General features: G+C 41.5%; 1 protein-coding gene across 6 annotated transcripts in view; it reads right to left on the reverse strand.

The window, feature by feature from the left end:
- Positions 1 to 10,433: 10,433 nt before the first annotated feature.
- Positions 10,434 to 22,688, reverse strand: part of lnx2 (ligand of numb-protein X 2) — a 113,832-nt gene continuing 101,577 nt past the window's right edge. For all 6 annotated transcript variants that reach the window (XM_016996321.2, XM_016996322.2, XM_062974672.1 and 3 more), the window contains 6 exons: positions 21,809 to 22,177; positions 19,888 to 20,031; positions 18,146 to 18,323; positions 16,726 to 16,957; positions 15,494 to 15,652; positions 10,434 to 13,615 (listed from right to left, as the gene is read on the reverse strand). In XM_016996321.2, coding sequence (XP_016851810.1) covers positions 13,480 to 13,615; positions 15,494 to 15,652; positions 16,726 to 16,957; positions 18,146 to 18,323; positions 19,888 to 20,031; positions 21,809 to 22,177 — 1,218 coding nt within the window. In that variant the 3' untranslated portion in view covers positions 10,434 to 13,479. The remainder of the gene's footprint in view (positions 13,616 to 15,493; positions 15,653 to 16,725; positions 16,958 to 18,145; positions 18,324 to 19,887; positions 20,032 to 21,808; positions 22,178 to 22,688) is intronic.

The raw sequence follows: 22,688 nt of genomic DNA on the forward strand, positions 1-22,688 counted from the left end.
CTTTCCTTTTTCTATTCTGCTGATATGAAAAGCACTATTCGGAGCTACACGGAGCAAGGAAGATCAGATTCAAACAGTTAATAATTGTCAATCCATTACATCTTAAAATCAGGACATATTTGGGATTCTGAAAACCTGCCCCAAGATGAGTTTGTACTTCATGAATTATTATCCCATTTGAAAGACAGATTCTTCCTCAAATGGCTTTAAAACCATATTGTACAGTTTATTCCATTAACTACTGGCTGAGTCAATTGGAGAAGTGCTGTTATTAATTTCAATGGAAAGCTAAGATGCGGTTCATTTTCTGTAATTGCAGGCCCCTGGCCTAAAGAGTCCGTAAAAGCTTTTAATCTGAGGCATTTTTAGAAGGGCATGATCAGAATTACATTTACCATCAGCAGAAGATGTGCAATTATGAAAGTCTCTGTAAAATGAAAAGAGTTTTACTCAGTATGATCTAAACCTTCAAACCACAGAAAGGTGGGCTATGTGCTTCTTCAGACAGTTGAATACAGTTGTTAGCCATAAAAATGTTTGCATCTCAATCTGAAACAAATTTTGTGTGGAATTAAGAAACAAATAAACCCAGGATGGCACATTGTATTTAACTATCATTGCCTTTTTTCTAAACAGTTCATTCTTGCATATACAAAGTTATTCCATTTTATCCTTACAACAACAACCTTGCAATGTAGATTAGGCTGTGAAGTAATGTACAATGCATCCTGGTGAGCATTGAACCCAGTTTCTCTGGTCCAAGACCAACGTTGTTGAATAGATTACGCTGGACTCATAAATTGAGCGCATACATCTAGTGTCTCCGCTTTCTATACACACTATTACTCATTCATGTGATTTTTCTATTAGAACTCAGCCCAGAGGTAGGGGAGCTTGACACTCAGTTTAACTGCCATGGCTCAATGCTATGGAATCCTGGGATATGTAGTTTGTTGAGGCACCAAAACTCTTTGGCAGAAAAGGGTAGAGAGCTTGTCAAATTACAATTGTCAGAATCTCGTAGCATCAAGCCATGGGGACAAACTCCATTCATTCTGCAGTCTAGATGCACCCAAAGAGAGGTTTTCTTTGGCATACTCTCCAGACTTTCACAGATGAAAACCAGGACATCTGTAGCCAAGTAACATCAGAGGGTGGTCAAGATGTCAAACATTATTCATGAGGAAGGGTACAGGAGCAAGGAGAGACTGTTGCATTTTTTTCCCCTTCAGAGCCTTTTTCAGCAAAGTGAGTTGACAATGAAGAGGGAAAGTGGGAAGAGGAGAGAGAAACCAGTACATTTTTAAGAACAGCTGAGAAAGTGGAATGACAGAAGATTAATTGGGACTGTCCCTGCCAAATCAGAACAGTTAGATGGCATGCTCTTGCTCCTCTTACAGTATGTACACTATTAGAAAGGTAAGTGAATTGAATAATGGAGAAGGTTGGATAAAAGTTATAAGGCAGATATATATATAGTGTATATATAAATAAATATGTAGTGTATATATAAATATGGAGTCCTTGATGGTTCTGCAGGTTAAATGGACAACGCCAGCTCTTGGGCTTAGAAATGGAGATGAGCACCAACCCGCAAAGTCAGACACAACTAGACTTAATGTCAAGTGGAAACCTTTACCTTTACCTATTTTAAATATAAATTATATTTATAACTCTGTGCTTGAAGTTTACTGGGTTGTATATATAAATTTATTGGACATCTAGGCTAAAGATACAATACACAGATAGTGTTTGTAAGCTGATACATTGTGGAAAAAATGGAAGAAGCTGCTTTATTATAAAGAAGAAAGAATGTAATGTTTGAGAGAGTTTTGTTAGATTAAGACCCCTTCCACACAGCTGAATAAAATTCCACATTTTCTGCTTTGAACTGGAATATGTGGCAGTGTGGACTCAGATAACCCAGTTCAAAGCATATATTGTGGGATTTTCTGCCATGATATTCTGGGTTATATGGCTGTGTGGAAGGACTCCTGGTTTCTAATAAAAAAAATCTTATAAAAACATATTTTAAAAAAGAAAGCTAAGCAGCAGCTGTGAGATGAAACAATGCCAGGGCTCCAGAGAAGTATCTACAAGGACTTTTCTTCCAGGATTTGGAACTTGTCTGGTAGCCCTAAAACGGGAACCTTTTGAATTGCCAACTCCTCAAGTGGGATGAGAGTTACTTTAAAGTCAAGTATACTCATGTATAATCTTGAAAATTCTGTTCATAAAGTAAAATTTATGGTCATGGATTAATGGAAGTACAGGCAGTCCTCAAGTTACAAACATTCAACTTATAAATGACTCATAGTCAAGAATGGGAGTGAGACAACAGGAAGTGAAAGAATTCTACCCTTTGGAAGAGAAATTTCCTCCTGAAAGACTTATCATGGGGAAAAGTGGTCTCCACTGAAGCTTTCCCACAAATCCTTGTTTTCACAACAAGCCAAATTTTTCAAAATCCAATTTTTTTTATTGTGTCAGAAGCAATTTGGTAACATACAGCAAGTTGCTTATGGTGTGAGAGACTTGGCCATCTACAGAGGCGTTGCCCAGGGGGTGCCGAGATGTGTTAGTTGGGAGATTTCTCTCATTCTCTGCAAGCTAGAGATGACAGATGGGAGCTCACCGCATCTTGCAGATTTGAACCAGCAAACTTCAGGTCAGCAGTTCAAACGGCACAAGGGTTTAACCCACTGCGCCACCGTGGCTCTTTCAAAATCCAGTTGACACAGGGACAGAAAGTGAGGTGAAATTTTCTGAACAAAAGCACAGACATCCAAACAAACTAATCAGGAGTGTTAATCCTTCCTTATGCTATCCGAAGCTAAAAGAAATATATATACATTTGGCTGGAATTACACTTAAAAATATACCTGTTCTGACTTACAAAGAAATTCAGCTTAAGAACAAACCTACAGAACCTATCTTGTTTGTAACTTGGGCACTGACAGTACATTATCAGTAATTCTTCTAGGTTTTCCTAGGATGGGTTTTCCTCTCACCATTCTACTCAGAGAAGGGGAGTATCTATGCTACTCCCAACTTACATGTCATTATCCCATAATCCATTATTCCATCATTCAAATCCCCGCTTGGCCATGAAACCCTACAATTTTTGTGAAAATGAGGTTTTGCATTTAGTTCAAATTTCTTTGAGGTTGATGTTGGTGACCATGAAATGTTGAGGGCTCTGAACACATTGTGTGCACCCCCCCCCCCATATTTTAATCCACATATTTCCTTTGGAATATTGTGATATTTGAATAACAGGAGAAAGCTGTACAAAAAGTCTTGTTGCTCTATTATTGTTCTCCACAGGGTTTTCTGATTGTCAGGAAACCCATTTTATGAAGTGGAAATGAATAATTGTGGATATTCTTTCCATCCCTAATGACTTGAGTGGGTGGATGAATTGAGCAAGGGGCGGGCCTGGCTTCCTACATGTTCGTGCAGTGCTTTAAACTTCACATTTATCCCTCACTTGATAAGGATTTGATTAGGACAAGATTAAGGTATGCAAAGGATCTAAAGGAGGGGTAGGTATGATGTAGCCCTTCAGATGTTGTTGGACTGCCATTCCCAGAAATCCTCCTCATTGGCTATGCTGGTTAAGGCATACGGGAGTTGCAGTACAACCATACCTGCAGGACCTTGTGATTACTCCCCCTTGCTTCAGCTATGTCTGGTTTAAGAGGTTGTACAGCAGGAGCTGGACCATAAGAAAAGCTGAGCAAAGGAAGATAGATGCCTTTGAACTGTGGTGCTGGAAGAAAATTCTGAGAGTGCTTTGAACTGCAAGAACATCCAACTAGTCCATCCTCCAGGAAAAAATGCCCGACTACTCACTGGAAGGAAGGATATTAGAGGCAAAGATGAAGTACTTTGGCCACATCATGAGAAGACAGGAAAGCTTGGATCATGATGCTGGGGAAAATGGAAGGAAAAAGGAAGAGGGGTTGACCAAAGGAAGATAGATGGATGGTATCTTTGAAGTGACTGGCTTGACCTTGAAGGAACTGGGGATGATGACCATCAACAGGGAGCCTTGGCGTGGGCTGGTCCATGAGGTCGCAAAGAGTCGGAATGAATAAACAACAACAACACAGCAGGAGTCAATGTGCTGTAATGGCTTAAACACAGAACTGGCCCTAGGTAATTTTGAGGAGTAGGCGAACCAAATTTTGCCCCCTCCCCCAATTTTGGTGCCCCCCTCCCCACAAACCAATAGCTGAAAAATAAACTCCACTTGCCTTGTTATAGACTTCGGCAGTGGCGGCAGTTGCGGGCGAGGCCACGGCTGCAGGAGAGGCCGCACTCGGCGGCGGTTGCGGGTGAGGCCTCGTTCGCCTGCGCTTGGCTGCGGCGCACGCCGGCATGGGCCCACCTTCTAGGCAGTGTGCGCGCTCTACAGCTGCTTCAACTGGAGGGGTTGATGTGTAAGGTTGATGATGGTGTCTGCGCGGGGGATTGTCAGCCCTGCGCACACGCACAGGCCCATCGCCCATTTTGGACGTTGGGCCTGTACGCATGCGTAGGGCTTACAATAGCCCACGCAGATGGGTGGCTGGTGGGTCTTCAACCCATCAACCTTGCACACCAACTCACTGGCAGCGACGGCACCCCTGGAATGATTGTGCCACAAGCGACTGCCTAAATGGCCTCGCCGGTGGACCGCCTATGCTTAAACATGAAACTCTGGTCCCGGAGACCAGGATTCAAATCCTTGCTTGGCATGAAATCCACTGAAAGACCTTGGCATGTTGCCCCTCTCAATGGCAAAAAAGCAATGGAAAATTTATTATAAACCTTAGGGTTTTCATAAATCAGAACTGAATTGAAAGCATAGTAACAAAAACATAGCAGGGATGGGAATTCTGAGCCCTCCAGATGTTGTTGAATCATAACTCTCAGCATTCCTCACCACATTCGGCGTTGCCTAAGGGCTGCCGGAATTTTCAGTTAGGCATAATTCCCATCTTTTTAACAGTATCTTATTTTGCTTGTCCTTTAGATTTGACAGTGCTTTGTTCTTGACATATATCTTATTTGGACCTTAATCTTGTGTCTACTAATAACACAGTCATACTTTTTATGTGTACACAATGTTTTCAACCAGTTTGAGGAAATCCCAAGGTTTGAAGAATGCTGAAAGTTTTTGTGACGCAGGACCACCAAATCCCCAAAGGACCCAACAAGGACTGGAGCATTCTCAGAACTTCAATAGATTGTAGGGGTTTTTTTTTTTTATCGTGTCAGAAGTTATTTGAAAACATACTGCAAGTTGTTTCTGGTGTGAGAGAATTGGTCTACAGAAACATTGCCCAGGGGATACCTGGATGTGTTACCATCTGGCTGAGAGGCTTCTCTCGTGTACAAGTTAAAAAGAATGGAAAACATAAGCAAAGGGAATGGACTGGAATATCCTGGAAGATGGCACTATACCCTCCAACATTTCACATGTGGAAACTAAGACATGTGTCCGGGCAACATGAGTGTGGTCAGAGTGGTAAAAGTTATCAATGTGGAAGAATGTGCAAGCTAGGAAAGGTTGTAGAAGTTTGCTTTTGCCTGAGTCCACAAAGGAGGGTAAGATTTTTATTTTTACTACAGAGTTAATTGAGTGCAAACTACTTTTTCAGTTTGAATTCAGTTTGCAGCAGCTGAAATAAGCTGAGGACAAAGGGGGAGAAGAAAAAAACTGGGACCTTTTACTATCAGCTTTAAAAGTGAGATGACAGATAATCTATCCCTGCCTAATTGGGAAAGTGGAGAGTATGAGACATGGTAGCCTGGTTCTTAATTTCTTAGCATTTCAACATTTTTGAGAGTCCCACTTCTATTATTCTGTGTTAAAAATAACAAAATCCTTTCCCCTCCTCTTTCTTGTGTTGGTGAACGAGGGACTCAATAGTTGTCAGTTCAGGTGGGTGTCCAAATTACTCAGGATATTACTGCAGGCAAGCTGCTCTGCAAAATTTATAGTGGTAAGAAACAGTTCCATTTCAAGGTGATAGCTAAGGGAATGGACTCCTGAGGCCCTTAACCCCCCTCTTATGCTGCTGCTGCAGTTTTGCTGTGGCTTAATATAATGAAATGTAGTCATTAAATCTTAACAGATATATGCTGGCTATATTACATGCAATAAAACAAGTTTGTGCATTAGTGCAATTACCTACAGTGTGGGAGCAGAGCTTGGAACAGTTATGACAAATACAGTGGGTTATGACTTTTTTCAGCCAACATGGTTTCTGGCTACATTGGTTAAAGAATTATTGGAACTGTTCTGTAACAGGTTTTTTCCAGGTTCCAAGAAAAATGGAAATGACCATGGGATTCTTTGTACTTCGGACCATTTTTTAAACAAATGCATGGAGTATTTTTATATACAGTAGAGTCTCACTTATCCAACACTCACTTATCCAACGTTCTGGATTATCCAACGCATTTTTGTTGTCAATGTTTTCAATACATCGTGATATTTTGGTGCTAAATTCGTAAATATAGTAATTACTAGATAGCATGACTGCGTATTGAACTACTTTTTCTGTCAAATTTGTTGTATAACCTGATGTTTTGGTGCTTAATTTGTAAAATCATAACCTAATTTGGTGTTTAATAGGCTTTTCCTTAATCTCTCCTTATTATCCAACATATTTGCTTATCCAACGTTCTGCTGGCCTGTTTATGTTGGATAAGTGAGACTCTACTGTACTTGATGTCTTTCTCTCCTTTTGTACACACAGTGCAACACTTTTGGTATAAGGAACACTGTATTTGTCATGCAAGTTTGTGCAGTGGGTAGCACCAGTACCTGCTTCCTGGGCAATGAGAATAGATCTCCATAATTCGGCAAAACTGATTCGGCCTAGGGAGAGGAAAAGATTTCCTGTAGATTTAAAACGGCCTCCTGACATGGTAAACTTGGATACTCAGGTTGGTGGTTCCTCCGGATTAAAGGTGGTGCTGTTGAATGCCAGGTCTGTAAATGGTAAAACAGCAATCATCCAAGACTTCATCTTGGATGAACAGGCAGACCTGGCATGCATAATGGAGACCTGGTTGAATGAGGCGGGTGGGGTCAATCTCACCCAACTCTGTCCTCCCGGATACTCCGTGCAGCACCAACCAAGATCTGGAGGACGGGGAGGTGGTGTTGCATTGGTCTATAAGGAGTCTTTCCCTCTGACCAGGTGCCCCATCCCACAGTCAACCTTGTTTGAATGTGTCCATCTGAGGGTGGGTGACCAGGACAGATTAGGGATTCTGTTAGTGTACCGACCATCCCGCTGCACTACAGTCTCCCTACCTGAGCTAGCAGGGGTGGTCTCGAGCCTGGTGTTGGAGTCCCAGCGGCTTTTAGTGCTGGGGGACTTCAATGTCCATGCTGAGACCATCCTGACTGGCGCAGCTCAGGACTTCATGGCCACCAAGACAGTAGTAAAAACTGACAATGGCCGGGCATGTGCTCAAGTGTCTACGGTGGAAGCAGACTGGAAGACTGAAAGTACTGAGCAGGTGTAAGCTACTGGAAGGGGCTGAGACTGTGCAAGTATAAAGTTAAATCTTAACAGAACTAGAGGGTGTGTGGCGTTCAAAGCAGAACGAATCAGACCGAACACGGCTATGCTCCTACCTAAGGGCATATGCCCCGGCAATAGATGCTGCAAAGAATGTTTTCTTTGCAGCTAATATTGCGTCCACAAAGAACCATCCGGCGGAGCTGTTTCAAGTTCTCAGAGGGCTGTTAAATCCCGTTGCTCCCTGACAACTCGGCAGCCCGCCGTGAAGCATTTGCTTCACATTTGCTCGGTTCTTTGCGTACAAAGTCGCTCTGATCCGCTCTGGCTTTGACACCATATTAACGGCAGTCCCCGAGGATGTAACACGAGCACCTGCTTGTCCTATTTTGATGGATTTGTTTCAATTGGTTCAGCCTGAGGATGTGGACAAGGTGCTTGGAGAGGTGAGGGCTACCACCTGCATCCTAGACCCCTGCCTATCCTAGCTGAAAAAAGAAGCCAAAGGGGGTTTGGCCGAGTAGGTGAAGGTAGTGGTGAATGCCTCCCCTCAGGAAGGCATTTTTCTAGCGAGCCTCAAATTGGCTGTAATCAAACCGCTGTTGAAGAAGCCATCACTGGACCCCACTCAATTGGACAACTTTTGGCCTATTTCCAATCTCCCCTTTTGGGGCAAGGTTGTGGAATGTGTGGTGGCCGCACAACTCCAGGCATTCTTGGATGATACTGATTTTCTAGATCCGGCACAATCTGGCTTCAGGTCGGGGCATGGTACCGAGACAGCCTTGGTCGCCTTAGTCGATGATCTTTGCCAGGAGCTGGACAGGGGGAGTGTGTCCCTGCTGGTTCTGCTGGACCTCTCAGCGGCCTTCGATACCATCGATCACGGTATCCTTCTGGGGCGCCTTGCCAGAATGGGACTCTGATGTACTGTTTTACAGTGGCTCAGGTCCTTTCTGGAGGGGCGATCCCAGATGGTGCCATTGGGGGACCCCTGCTCAGCCCCACAACCGTTGTCTTGTGGGGTCCTGCAGGGGTCAGTACTGTCCCCCATGTTGTTCAACATATACATGAAGCCGTTGGGAGAGATCATCCGTAGTTTCGGGGTGAGGTGCCATCTGTACACAGATTATGTCCAGCTCTGTCACTCCTTCCCACCTGTCACTAAGGAGGCTGTTCAGGTCCTGAACCGGTGTCGGACTGGATGAGGGCGATCAAATTGAAACTCAATCCAGATGAGGCAGAGATCCTCATGGTCAGTCGTAAGGCTGAACAGGAAATAGGGTTACAGCCTATGTTGGACGGGGTTGCACTCCCCCTGAAGACACAGGTTCGCAGTCTGGGTGTTCTCCTGGACTCATCGCTGAGCCTGGAGCCCCAGGTTTCGGCGGTGGCCAGGGGAGTTTTCGCACAACAAAGACTTGTGCGCCAGCTCCGCCCGTACCTTGGGAAGTCTGACTTGGCCACGGTGGTCCACGCTCTGGCTACATCCCGTTTGGATTACTGCAACGCGCTCTACGTGGGGCTGCCTTTGAAGATGACCCGGAAGCTCCAATTAGTACAATGGACGGCAGCCAGATTAATAACTGGAGTGGCAGCATACTACTCCCGTTAAGCCAGCTCCACTGGCTGCCGATATGCTACCGGGCCCAATTCAAAGTGCTGGTCTTGGCTTAAAAAGCCCTAAAAGGTTCTGGTCCAACTTACCTGTCCGAACGTATCTTCTCCTACGAGCCTGTGAGAACTTTAAGATCATCTGGAGAGGCCCTGCTCTCGGTCCCACCTGCCTCACAAGTGCGGCTGGTGGGGACGAGAGACAGGGCCTTCTCAGTGGTGGCTCCTCGCCTGTGGAACTCCCTCCCCAGTGATATTCGGCATGCTCCATCCCTTCTGAGTTTTAGGAAAAAAGTAAAGACTTGGCTTTCTGAGCAGGCGTTTGATGAGTGAATTCTGTTGGCTCAACTCAATCCAGATTAAAGTTTATGTATTAGGTCTTGTGGACGAATGGCTCAAGTATTTTATAATGTATGGTTTTTAATCTATTTACTGTATTTTGTTAAATTATCCAATTGTTTTAATTGCGTATGTTTTATCTTTTTGTATTGTATATTGGCATTGAAGTTTGCCAGAGTTTGAGCCGCCCTGAATCCCTTTGGGTGAGAAGGGTGGGATAGAAATTATGGAAATAAATAAATAGTGGCAGCTACTTTCCAGTAAGTCAGGATTTGGGGCGGGGGGGGGGGCTTTCACAGTCCCTTAAACTAAGGAGTATGTAGGGATTATGAATACCAAACTGTTACATAATACACAGATTAAAAACCTTTCCACTCAGGATCCCTTTTGGCTTGAGAAATTTTTATGTGACCCCAGGTATAAGTATATAAAATAAGTATAAAACTCTACATTTACTGATAACAAATCAGCATTTGTAAGGTTTGCTAAACAGTCTGATTTTCCTTTTTATACAGTATAGTACAGTATAGCTGAAGGATCTTCTTCAGAGTCCACTGTAAACCCAACACAATAGATTCATGCAAATGTTTAAAACAGTCACTACATGATGTTTGGGACCTCAACATTGTGCTAAGGGGACCCCATTTTGTTCAGGACCCTCGATTCAAGAAGCAGTGCTCTAGATCATGCATTAATAAAAGCCCAACAGGTAACTGGTTCTAATTCATAAAATTGGTTGAGCCATCTGGGACTTTATTGTGTTCTGAAACAGAGAAAACTTCTAATGAAGTTTGGACCTAGTTCAAAAGCAAAAGTTCTGAGTTCTGTACAAGAGGATAATGCTTTCTGTTCATGTCAAAGACTAACATGAACACACCCAACATTGTGGGTTAGACAGACAGTTGTAAGGCATCATCACTGACAGGTCATTAACAAAAAAAGAGTCCACAAAGATATTTTTTCAGCATTTTTATGTGAAGGCATCTGGGCTTTTGTCAGCAGATGACAGAACAAGGGGGAAATGTCCAGTTTTTTCTCTCATTTTGGGTCAATAGGGAGAAGAATATCTCCCCTTTAAAATTCCTGAACTTATAACATAGCACTCCCAGCCCCACTTTCCCTTTTCTTAAATTACTCCTTGAATTTTGCATACAATACACTCAAGAGCTAAAGATAGCTGCAGTATAAACTGTAAAAATGGTTTTTAGAAGAAAAGATTCATCAAAACTCTTACATAGTAAAACATTCACTTTGGAACAGTAGTATCAGTAAACACTGACATTGCAGATTGATTGAAGTCACCTCCTAATTTGGTTTCTCTTTCTTGCCAGTATTGCAAGCAATCACATCAACAACATGTTTTAGTTTCAGGGTGTAAACTTCTTTATACACTATATAGCTTGCTAAGAAATAATCCAATTATTGCACTTTGTTACAAAATAAAACAAAAATAAAAACCCAGGCTTTTGTCCTACTGAAATGAACACACATGCCCTGCAAATGAAGCTATGGGATGAAAATGTTTCCTCAGAAAAGGACAGGCTCTTGGAAAATTATGGAGAAAATAGCAGGTGAATATGAAGATGCTTGGTAAGTATCTGCCCTTTTCAAAATGCGTGCTAAAGAGCACAAAATGATGCAACTAGTTTGATCTCTCCCATTACAACTCGATTTGGGGAGGAGACTGACAATGTCTAAATGATTCTTCAATTTTATTTGCAAAAATTATAGGGGGAATTTAAAATTATATAGGATGGCTTTATTGATTTTGGATATCACTCATCTAAAAATGTTTAGGCTCTGCCTATAAGGGGCTGATGTAAACAGTTCACATCTAACCCAGAACTGTAAATTTTAAATTATGACTGGTGGATTAACCTAGCACAGGAAACCCAGTTATACAATGGTTGTTTCAGTACATATCTATACAGTTTAAGAAATGGCACAGACCATGCCATGGATGCACTGAAGGCTTTTCGTGGATTAGTTTAGACTAGAGTTTTGAGAAATGACTGTTTTGGCATACAACTTTCAAAATCGTCTTAGCCAAAATGACCATGGTGATTCTGGAAGTTGTAGTTCAAAATCAAGAGCTATGGCAGTTCTGGTATCTTATGACACACTGTATGGGACTGGAAAGAAATATTTGGCACAACTTAACAATGCCAGATCTCAGCATTTCTGGCCCTCATAGCTGAAGATGGAATAATTAGGATGAAAAATTGAAACATTGTGGGGGTTTATATATTTTTGAGCTATTTGTTCTGTTTGCTGTGATTATTGCTTTGCAAACTTTAATGTGTTCATTAAAAAACAAAGAAAAATAAATACTGAAAATTGAAACTAGGCTGAACAGGATTTCCAGGGCTTCACAGTATTCTATGGCTCCATCTCTCGTTCAAGGATTGCCGGAGCAGAATAAATTATGCAAAACACAGATGCAATTGCAAGTTTTCATAATTTATTCAGGTTACAAGATTTCGATTTCTGTTGACACACAGTATTACACAACCTTTTCCCGTAAAAAGAGTGGTGATTATGTGTGTAGGATGCACTTTGTGTATCTGATATGGAAACCATCCATGTCACAGTGAAGATCTCAAAGGCTGGCATGGACCTGACATAATAACCCCTGTGCAATTTATACGACAATTCACACTAAAACCGCAACTGGATGATACAGAGACTGTTCTGACAAAGCGATTGCCATGCTTGGAGCTGAAACACGGGAGTGCTGATTGCATTTAGGAACAGATTCATACACTGACACTCACAATCTGCTAGAGTAAATGCTTTTCTGGGGTAAAGGCCATAACATGGGGCCATGTCCAACTATTGGCTGTATCCCTGGAAATCCTGCACTGCATTCTCTGGAGATGGCAATAGCTGCTACTGGAGGAGAAGCTCCAGTGTGTTCCTTTTCACATGGTGTGCTCCTTTTCACATAGGGCAATTATTATGTCCAGCATGTGCCACCTGGGGATATTGTCAGCCCTCCGCACTTGCTGGGGTTAGGGGAACAGGATCCCCCTGAAAGTGAAAAACTGCAAATAAAGGAATTCTTATTTTTTTTTCCTGAGAGAATACCTCTCTAAGAATTTCTAGGTCTCCCAGCACAACTCTACAATCAACTTTCACTGTAAGCTGACCAGAGGACCTAGGGATTCCTAGAGAAAACATTTTTGATCAAATCCATGAATAATCAAATCTACAAAACTCAAGTTTGCAGATGTGGAGGGATGACTATACTTCCTGCAACTTCTTTATAGCAGTCATAGCATAAGGCATTTCCTGTCCTTTGAGAGATATTGAGGAATTTTGAGATAGTTGAGTAACTTGCAGAAGCACTCTTAGGCTACATGGTTACACTAGGAACATACTTCAAGAAGTATAAAGCATGCTTCCAGATGTTTGCTTGGCCAAACAATGGTGGCTGCAAAACCTAGAAGGAAACGACGAGTACTTTACAAATGAGGCACCTTCACTAATGAGTGTTGTGCAGAGCCTGGAAAAATTACTTTGTTGGACTGCAACTCTCAGTAACCCTAAGTCAGCATTGCTGGGGGTTTCTCAGTGTCTTGAGTCCAAAAAAAAACCCAAAATATTTCCATACTCTGTAACATTAAAGGTCCTGTATAACAATTCCCACCTATCTCCTCACTCTCTCAGATTCTGCCGACAAAGTGTGGGCACACATGGATGTTCTGGGTGTCAATGCGTGAAAACCAAAAAAGAAAACCCAAGAAACATGATAGAAATGGCTGTTTCAAGATGAAGGGATACACACTGTGAGGTTGAGCATCTTCCTTCCTTCCACCCTCCCCTCCCAACTCTCCCAGTTATGAAGGTAGCATTTTTGGCCCAGCTTATTACCAGCTGCATCAGTAGTAGAAAAGAAAAAGGAACAGAAGAAAAGAAAACACAGCTTGCTTGAAAGTTTTGAACCAGCCATTTAGAAAAAAGAAGCTGCTTGAACACAAGGGGGTGTTGCTTTGTGAGTCTATACAAGACTTCCTGGCCAGCAGATAACTGTCAATGTTACTTTATTCCTTTGCTCCTTCAACATAGGAACCAGCGCTGAATGGCTCATCCCAACAGTTGAAAGTCCATTGACCGCAACAATCATATCGCCACACCTGAAGAGAGAAACGGAGAGGGAGAGAGATATGGCAGTGTTCAGTAAATCTATACACATAATAAAAGTGAAAATCTTTATGTGTGTATGTGGCAGAGGTGTCTACTTAAACAGACAGCTTGCCACCTCCACAAACAGCTACAACTCCCAGTACTCAGGAGACACCAATGGACTCAAACAATGATGAATCTGGATCAAACTTGGCATGCATACCCAATATGCCCAAGTTTTGAGGGGAACTGGCCTGGACATTTTGGAGTTGTATGTACTGGGATGTATTGTTCACCTGCAATCAAAAAGCACTCTGGACCTGACTTAGCACACAGAACCCCCATGACCAACAAAAATGCAGGAGGGCTTTGGAGGAAATTCACCTTGATTTATAGGAATTATAGTTCATCTACATCCAGAGAGCACCGTGAGCACAAACAACAATGGATATGCACCAAATTTGGCACATATAGCCAATATGCCCACATTTGAATACTGGTGGATTTGGGGTGGAATTGGCCATGACATTTGGAGTTTTAGATACTGGGATTTATAGTTCACCTACAATCAAAGAGCACTCCGAACCCCACTGATGATGGATCGGGAACAAACTTGGCACACAGAACCCCCATGACCAAATGAATATACTGCAGAGTTTTTTTTTGGGGGGGGGGGAATTGACCTTCATTTGGGACTTGTAGTTCACCCACACCAAACTGAGAATACCCAACATTCAAAAACAAACAGTGCCTTTTTGAAATACCCTGGGCATTACCAGGTCCCCAAGCTAGTATAGAAATAATGCTCACATTTTTGTTTTGGCAAGAAAAGGCTTTGCAACACATTTGAAGCATCTCAGCAAGAAGATGGACAATCTCTTTTAAAAAATTAACATTTGGCGGCTTTGTATTTTGGGGAAAAAAACTAAAACATTTTTTGCCAAACAAGAACTATATTTCACACTGCTGCTGGCTATACACAACTCCCCTTTTGCAACAGGTAAGTGGTTGTGTAGGCAGGGGGCAGTGCACTGCTTATCCAAGACCCCAACAAATATTACTGACATGCAAGGGAACTATAGGAGGACTGTATTATTCATCTCAAGGACTTGATCTCTGAATTTTATATTTATGTGAAAACATAAATATAAAATTATGGTATTATATGGTATTATTCCCCTCTATTCTGAAAATCAGTATGTAACAATGCAGCCATCACCTGAGGTTGTACAGGTGAAATGTACAGATAAAATCTGATTGAGCTAATACGCAAATTGTATATATATTTTTTGGTGTCAGGAGCGACTTGAGAAACTGCAAGTCGCTTCTGGTGTGAGAGAATTGACTGTCTGCAAGGACGTTGCCAGGGGCCACTCGGATGTTCGATGTTTTACCATCCTGTGGGAGGCTTCTCTCATGTCCCTGCATGGGAAGCTGGAACTGACAGACGGGAGCTCACCCCGCTCTCTGGATTCAAATCGCCAACCTTTCGGTCAGCAGTCCTGCTGGCATAAGGGCTTAACCCATTGCACCACCAGGAGCTCCAGTTGCATAATAATAATAATAATAATAATAATAATAATAATAATAATAATAACAACTACTACTACTACTACTACAAAAACAGCAGCAGCAGCAACAACAATAATAATAACTGTATCATAATAAAATAATAATAATAATATACTGTACTTTATTTATATTCCATTCTATATTCCATGCCAAAGAGGTGCCTATTTATCTACTTACATTATTGTTTTTGAACTGCTAGGGGAATAGAAGCTGGGCTGACGGCCAGGAGCCCACCCCAACCCAGGCTTGAATTTACCCTTGGCTTCTGTATCTCTTTGTTTCAAAGTAGCATAAAAGGAGGAAATGAAATTGCTTACTTAAGTCTTCCATCAAAGTATGCTGGTGTTCCCAGAACAATCGTTTTTATGAAGAAAGGCTGGTTTGTGTGATTCTCTTCATAGCCCCCAACAATGCTAAAGCCCCAGCTTGCCAAATTGCTCCTCCGTAGCACTACGTCGTGGCAACTGTGCAGGCAGCTATGGAAACAGAGTGTCACAAAACAAAAGATGTGTCTTGTAATTCTTTTACACCAAACTAGCACCCAACTTAAGTGCAAAGTTTTTATTTTCTCACCCTCTTGAATATGTTTAGGAGAGTACTAGGTGAATTAAATTCTATAGAATTCCTTATGTTTACTTTGAACACTTCCTAACATTGTTAAAAATCCTAATTATATAATGCTTTTTCCTTTTCAAAAATTATTCTAATTGCTTCACATGAATAGTCAACTAATTGGTCTTTTGAATAAGTATAACCATCATGCCAGACAATAATCAGAGCTTCTTTCTTGTTGCTATAATAACGTCAAAACTTAAAAAAAATATAGGTGAGCCAAAAGTCACAAAGACATCTGATCTTTTATAACTTGCTGTAATTTTATTTTCTGTATATACTGTATATGATGCTATGGTGTTGTGATTTTAAAACAAAAATAAAGAAGTTATTAAATATTGAAACCTCTTTGTGAATTTTGGCCCACCTGTACTTGGCTGCAGGTTGGCTTTGACAATCAAACTGAGTACAGTTTTTTGACCAGTCAACTGTGTAAACTGTCTTCCTGCCTGCTTATCCTGTGGAGTCCTACTATCCATTTTCCCATGCAAAACATTAGGTGCACACATACTCTATTGCTTATTAGGATGGATAGGTTCCTTAAATGCACATCTCTCCAGCTCTTTCTCTAATGAATTCACAGCAGTGCACATGATTCTCATGTTTCCTGTTTTGGAGTTAAAAAAAATCTTGTGAGGCAGGTCAGGATGAGAGAAAAACTGGCTTGATGTCACCCACCGTTTTGAGGGTTCAACGGGGACTCTTAGTACTACACCACACTGACACTCTAGTGACTAGATCAGGCATGGACAAACTTCGGTCCTCCAGGTGTTTTGGACTTCAACTCCCGCAATTTGTAACAGCCATATAATGACTTGTCTACAAAGCAACAAAACGATGACCTAAAGGCAACTAAAGGCCTGCTCAAACAAACATGCAACAGCTATAGAAGATTAGAGGAAGAAGCATTGCTGTTTAGTTGGCTGTGAAGCAATACCTTGGAAGCCCCAGCCACATCACCCACGATGGAGACCAGCTTGCATCATATTCATTCTCGCTGATGGTGCTGGGGGGCTCATCATTTGCTTGGGGTTGTTCTTCAGCAATCTGAACCTCCAAGGCTTTTAGGGCAACAACTGAAGAGGCAGCACTGGCTTTGAGCATTGCCACCGCCTCACTGTGACTTAAGTTGGTCAGATCAATGCCATTAATATTCATCAGCACATCACCTAGGAGAAAAGAAAGGAGAGAGGGAAAAACTCCTATGAGGTGTTTAGATACCTTTGACTTCCCTATGCAATAACATAAGTCATTGATTTATGCTCCTAACTGGCACTTGGATCAAATAAGCCATTGTAATCACAGTGCCACATACATCATGCTTGCATAATACAAACTTATATAGTGGCCACACTATATCACCCTTCTGCATATTGGCCAGCTATTATTATTATTATTATTATTATTATTATTATTATTATTATTATTATTATTTTATTATGACACAGCAAACATGATAGATATGCTGGATTTCATATCACAAAATCACAAGTCAAATACTTCCCAAGTGTCTAGGACTGTGTGATGTATTTTCGGATGATGCGTGCAGATCCCAGCAGGGTGGCCTTCTTCTTCTTCTTCTTCTTCTTCTTCTTCTTCTTCTTCTTCTTCTTCTTATTATTATTATTATTATTATTATTACCCCGCTTTATCTCCCCAAAGGGGACTCTGTTTATTGTCCCACTGGGCATTGCAATTTCTGCAACTCCAGTAAATAAAATAGTATACTGAAGGCAATGATGATAAAGGCAATGTGTGTCATACAGTTTAAGCAACTCTTTTCAAAATACCCCCAAAATTGTGTGTTGGTGGAGTTCTACCACATGTGTGGTTGCGATAGGAACTCCTTTGCTTTCTGATGGTTCAATGTACACAAATTTTGTTTCCAGCACAAAGTTAAAGGTGGTGTGTAAAATCAGCTTCAGGCTATATGTATAAGGTGCATATGAAACACATGAATTTCATGTTTACACTTGAGTTTTATCTCTGGAATATCTCACTATGTACATATATGCAGATATTCCAAACTCTGAAAAAAATCCAAAACGTTTTTATCTCAAGCATTTTAGTTATCAGATAATCATCCTGTACTTGTGGAAAGGCAGCCAGCACAAGGGAAAGAAAGCACCAGCAAAAAGGCTGCCCATCTGCTTGCCTCCTTTTGTTATATCTGCCTGACTTTGCCCAGAGTGCAGTCACTATCATAGTGCCTCTCTACAGGTTGCTGGGCAATATCTCCTGCATAAGCCACATGGAAATGAAAGACAAGCTGTGCAAGATGAAGGCATTCCTCCTATATTTCAGTGGGATTTGTACATAACAGAGCTTTCCCCACCAAGAGATCATTCCTTTCCCACCTCTTTTGATTCTGCCATCTCTGGCCAAGCAGCCGTGAGGCTGCACGCTTGTAACAAAGATGGGGAGCTCTCCACTTTTGCTGCCTCTGCCTCCGGCTACGGTCATACCAAGGGATTCATGGGGCTCCTTCTTCACCGTGATGTGCTTCTCTTGGCAAGTCACACACTGTGAGAGATCCTGAAAGAAGATAATAGATGTTGACATTTCAGGCAGACATTCAGGTCAACCTGGATCTAAAACCCACATTTAGTCACGTACAGGCGTATGGGCTTCTCTTTCACCCTCTCCCTGATCTTGAATGCTTTAGTAAAATTCCTGGGAAATATAAAATGTCGGTGGACCTTTTCTTATACCACTGATATTTAAATCAGGTTGTACAATAGAGCATAACCACCTAAATCAAATTGCTAATGCTACCTAGAATAAACTCACTGAATCATGGAATTTATAAAAGGGTTGGCATACTAAATTTCCATTGATTTAACAAATCTAATTTGGTTGGGATTAATATGAGATAGGATTGTGGATTCCTCCGAATATTGCTGGATTTCATTTCCCAGCATTCTTGACCTTTGGCTGTGATAGTTCAAAACATCTGAATGGAGACAAGGTTCCTGCCCTTGGACAGACCATGGCATTTACATCCCCCATTCCAGTCTTCGGGGTAAAATGTGAATTAGAACCATGGAGTTTGTTTTATCTGCTCAAGTTTATAGAAATTGAGACTTAAGCAGTTGCTGAAATCATACATTCAGATCTTGAATGATGTCCTCCGCTGCACATGAACACCAGTTTTTACAGAACACAAGGTGGTGGAGCAGTCAGAATTTGGGATATGAAGGTTCCCAAAATACATTGAGTGTCCTTGGGCCAATCACTGTTTCTCAACCTAGCTTTTGTCATAGTATTGTTATGAAGACAACATTAGGGGAAAGGGTAACTCATATACGCTGTTCTGAACATCATTAAGGAAAGGTGGAACAGAAAAGTAAAAAATGAATAAAACATTGATTTACAGTGTGATTGATCAGCACCATTTGAGACCATCTATCCACGAATGAACCATTTTCCTACATGCTTGGGACCCTATTGGCTTTTACACAGTTGGTAGGTTTAACTAACTCTTTTATTAATGATTGGGCACTGTTTCTTTTAGCAAACTATATATTTTTGTTTTTTACTCAGTTTATCACTCTTCCCAATCTTATGTTTGTTCTGTCTCAAATTTGCATCTGTTTTTTTTTTAAAGAATTATCTGGAGACTATGATATGGAGCAATGGATTCAAACTGCAGGATAAGAGATGCCACCTAAACATTAGGAAGAACTTCCTGGTGGTAAGAGATGTTTGGTACTAGAATATGCTGCCTGTTCAGAGTGTGGTGGAGTCTAGATGATCATTTTTGGGGGTGCTTTGACTGAGTGTTTCTGCATGGCAAGGGGTGGGACTGCATGGCCCTTGGAGTCTCTTCCAACTTTGGGCTTCCATAATTCAATGAATTCATTTTTGTGCCATTTTTGCCAACATAAAGCAAATTTGTGTGTAATTTTCAAAAAACACCTTCCCTAGTATATTTTGCATTATGTTTTTTGAGACCTGAATTGCAAAATGAGAAAACGGATGAATGTATTTTGTTTCATGTACTTATTTAAGAAATGCAGGTTATGAGTCTGCATTAAAATGGGAACCAAACAAATATAACCCCCAACAGCCAAATAAATGACATCCTGTTGAGACATACCCTGTGTGGGCTGGGCCTGCTGCTGTGGTAGAGCGTGTGAGATGGGTGCTGGCTGACTGGGTGGGTGCCTCCGTCTCTTAGGATGCTTACAATTTGTGACTTGGCAGGTCTGGAAATGGTTAGACTCACCCGCTCTCCACTGGCCTGAAGAAGAACATGAAGTAAAATCAGTGCTACTGTTCATGTGCCATACAGTTGTAAGAAGGAAAACACTGAAAGATACTGCAAGCTGAACTGCACAGATAATAACCACAGATTCTCAAGTTAAACTACACTGCAGGAATGAATGCAATCACATTTCAGGTATAAGTTTGTATACTTCTTCAGCCAGGAATTTCTATAATATTTGGTGCAAACATGCTCATAGTTTTAAAAACCCTCTCCCATGCCCGGACACAGTTCATTGACATCTCTGGTGGAAGTGGAGGATATTATCCCACTCAGCAGATCTCAATCCTTGGGTTATTAAAAGGATATGTCAATTGAAACAGAGAATTTTAAAAGCCAGGAAAAACAAATCAATTGAAAACAAAATAAGGTCCCTCTCTAAAAATCCACATTAGCTACCAAAAATGCTTTCTTGAACTTTTTAAAAATAGTAAATCTAGCTTCTTTTACAGGGACTTTCACAGCCTGTGAGTGTTGGCTGATGTTCTCACAAATCTTATTTTGGGAGATGGGACTGAGTGAAGGGCCCATAAAGATCTCAATACCAGAGTAGGCGTCTTTGTGGGAAAATTATTCTTCAGGTAGCACAGAGAAGTAATACTGGATTACAATGACAGACAGTCCAACCTGCTTCAACGGCAGCTCATTATGTTCTTATGAGGGGCATTGCATTTCTTGGTTTCACTGTGCTAGAACCAGAACAATGTATATTGAAAAATGATTCACCCCTACTAGAACAGTTGGAAAACAGCCATAAGTAGAACAGTAGTCTGTCCAACTGGCAAGCAAATATTAAGTGATATTAAGAAGAAAAAGAATTTCTGATGTGGCATCTTTTTTACTGGGAGAAGGATAAAGAAGAAAAACTGAGAGGTTTAATCTAAAAATGGATAAAAGACATCATATATAAAATGTCTTTTAATTGTGGTTCATGATAGTAGCAAGTCTGTACAACTATATCCCAGAAAACTGTAGTAGTTTCTTTAATGCAGGAAAATAAAGCTTTATATTTTTTGCCACAAGATGTCCTGTTACAGACTGCTTTCCTATGGGAGCCAAAATAACACATATGCTTGAAATTGTAACGAAGGAGGCACTGAGATATTGAAACCGTTTTGTACGCTGCATGATGTCAACCTACAACTAGCACCATATTTAAAGAGGGTTTTTTTTCTGAAGGGGTGGTAATTTGCAAAGAAGAGCCTGAGAAGAAAATGTTAACTGCTCCAGCTTCTTGGAAGATAGTAGTCAGATATGCCCTTTCTCTACTGAAACTTTCCCCTAAATGTGACATGTCTAATAGAATAGTGGGCAAGATATAGTTCACTAGCTGAATGTGGCTTCCCATCCATCTTTACAGCTTTCACAGGCCTTGTGGGATTTCCTGGCACTTGCTGTCACAGCCACGGAGGGGGAAAAGCACTGTTTACTTTTAAGAATGGATTTTCCCTTCCTGCCTTGATAATAAACAGATAACAGGCACACCTCCGTTACTGAAGCCTGACAAAGCAGATCCGTTTTACAAAGGCTTTGCACATCCGTCCAGTGCCCTCTCATTTCCTCCTATCCTCTGTCTAGCTCATGGGCCAACAATTGTGGAAAGCACACAGGCTGCAGTAATCCCCCAGAAACCTTGAATGGCCAAACATCACACAGCGTCTCATGGAAAACAATGTAGGCCCCAAATACCAAACAGCTGCCTATTCCTGTAACAGATAACTGTGACTTCATTTTTGCTCAATCTGAGCCTTACCTGGATAATCTGAGCAGCCAATTCAGGTGTGCCATGCTTGAGGTCATGCCCGTTGATGGCCAACACCTTGTCATTGCTACACAGCCTTCCATCCTGAGCAGCCAGGCCCCCTTCTAAAAGGTCAAGGATAAAAACTCCCGGCTCATCTGTTCTGCGCACCAACTTAATGCCAAGTTGCTCACTGGAATCTCGCTTGTGCAAGGTCACGTGAAAACTTTCCTCTCTCTGGGGAGGACTGTCACTGTGGTTGTGAGTTCGGCTCCCAAAGCGTCTCTCTCGGAGTACGGTGAGGTGCAACACTGCGCAAGGCTGGGACAGAATAGCTCTGGCGTGGTTGTGGGACACATTGCTGATATCAGAGTTATTGACCTAGAGCGGGGAAAATAAGTGAAAATCTGTAACAAAATGCTACAGCCAGCCATGCCCGTTTTAGGAAACTCACTTCCGTTTGCCCTCCCGTTTTCCCCTATTCCATTCTTCCCTACAACAAATTGCTGTAGTTTGGGGAACTAGCCACCCATGTCCTCTTCTAGAATAATCCACTCCATTCATTCTCCCCTGTTTTTGTATTTTTGCAACAGCTGTGGCTGCTACAAACTTGTTCCTCTTTCTCCTATTCAGTATATGTGATTCTATTTTGGATAAAGATAAAAACAAAAAACAAAACTGGGGAAAAGCATATCAATTCATACTTATTCCTCATTGTCAATTTGGAGAAGTTGACTTTTTAAACTACAGCTCCCCTTAGCCATGTTGTCTGGGGGATTCAGGATGCAAGGAAGTCCTGCATCCTGTTAAAAATGAATTGATACTTCTAAAAACCAACAAAAGAGATCTTTTGTTTTAACCACAAAAACAGGAGGCAAGCTTTTCACATCAT

The sequence above is a fragment of the Anolis carolinensis genome, chromosome 3 (assembly GCF_035594765.1).
Source record: "Anolis carolinensis isolate JA03-04 chromosome 3, rAnoCar3.1.pri, whole genome shotgun sequence".
Classification (NCBI taxonomy): domain Eukaryota; kingdom Metazoa; phylum Chordata; class Lepidosauria; order Squamata; family Dactyloidae; genus Anolis; species Anolis carolinensis.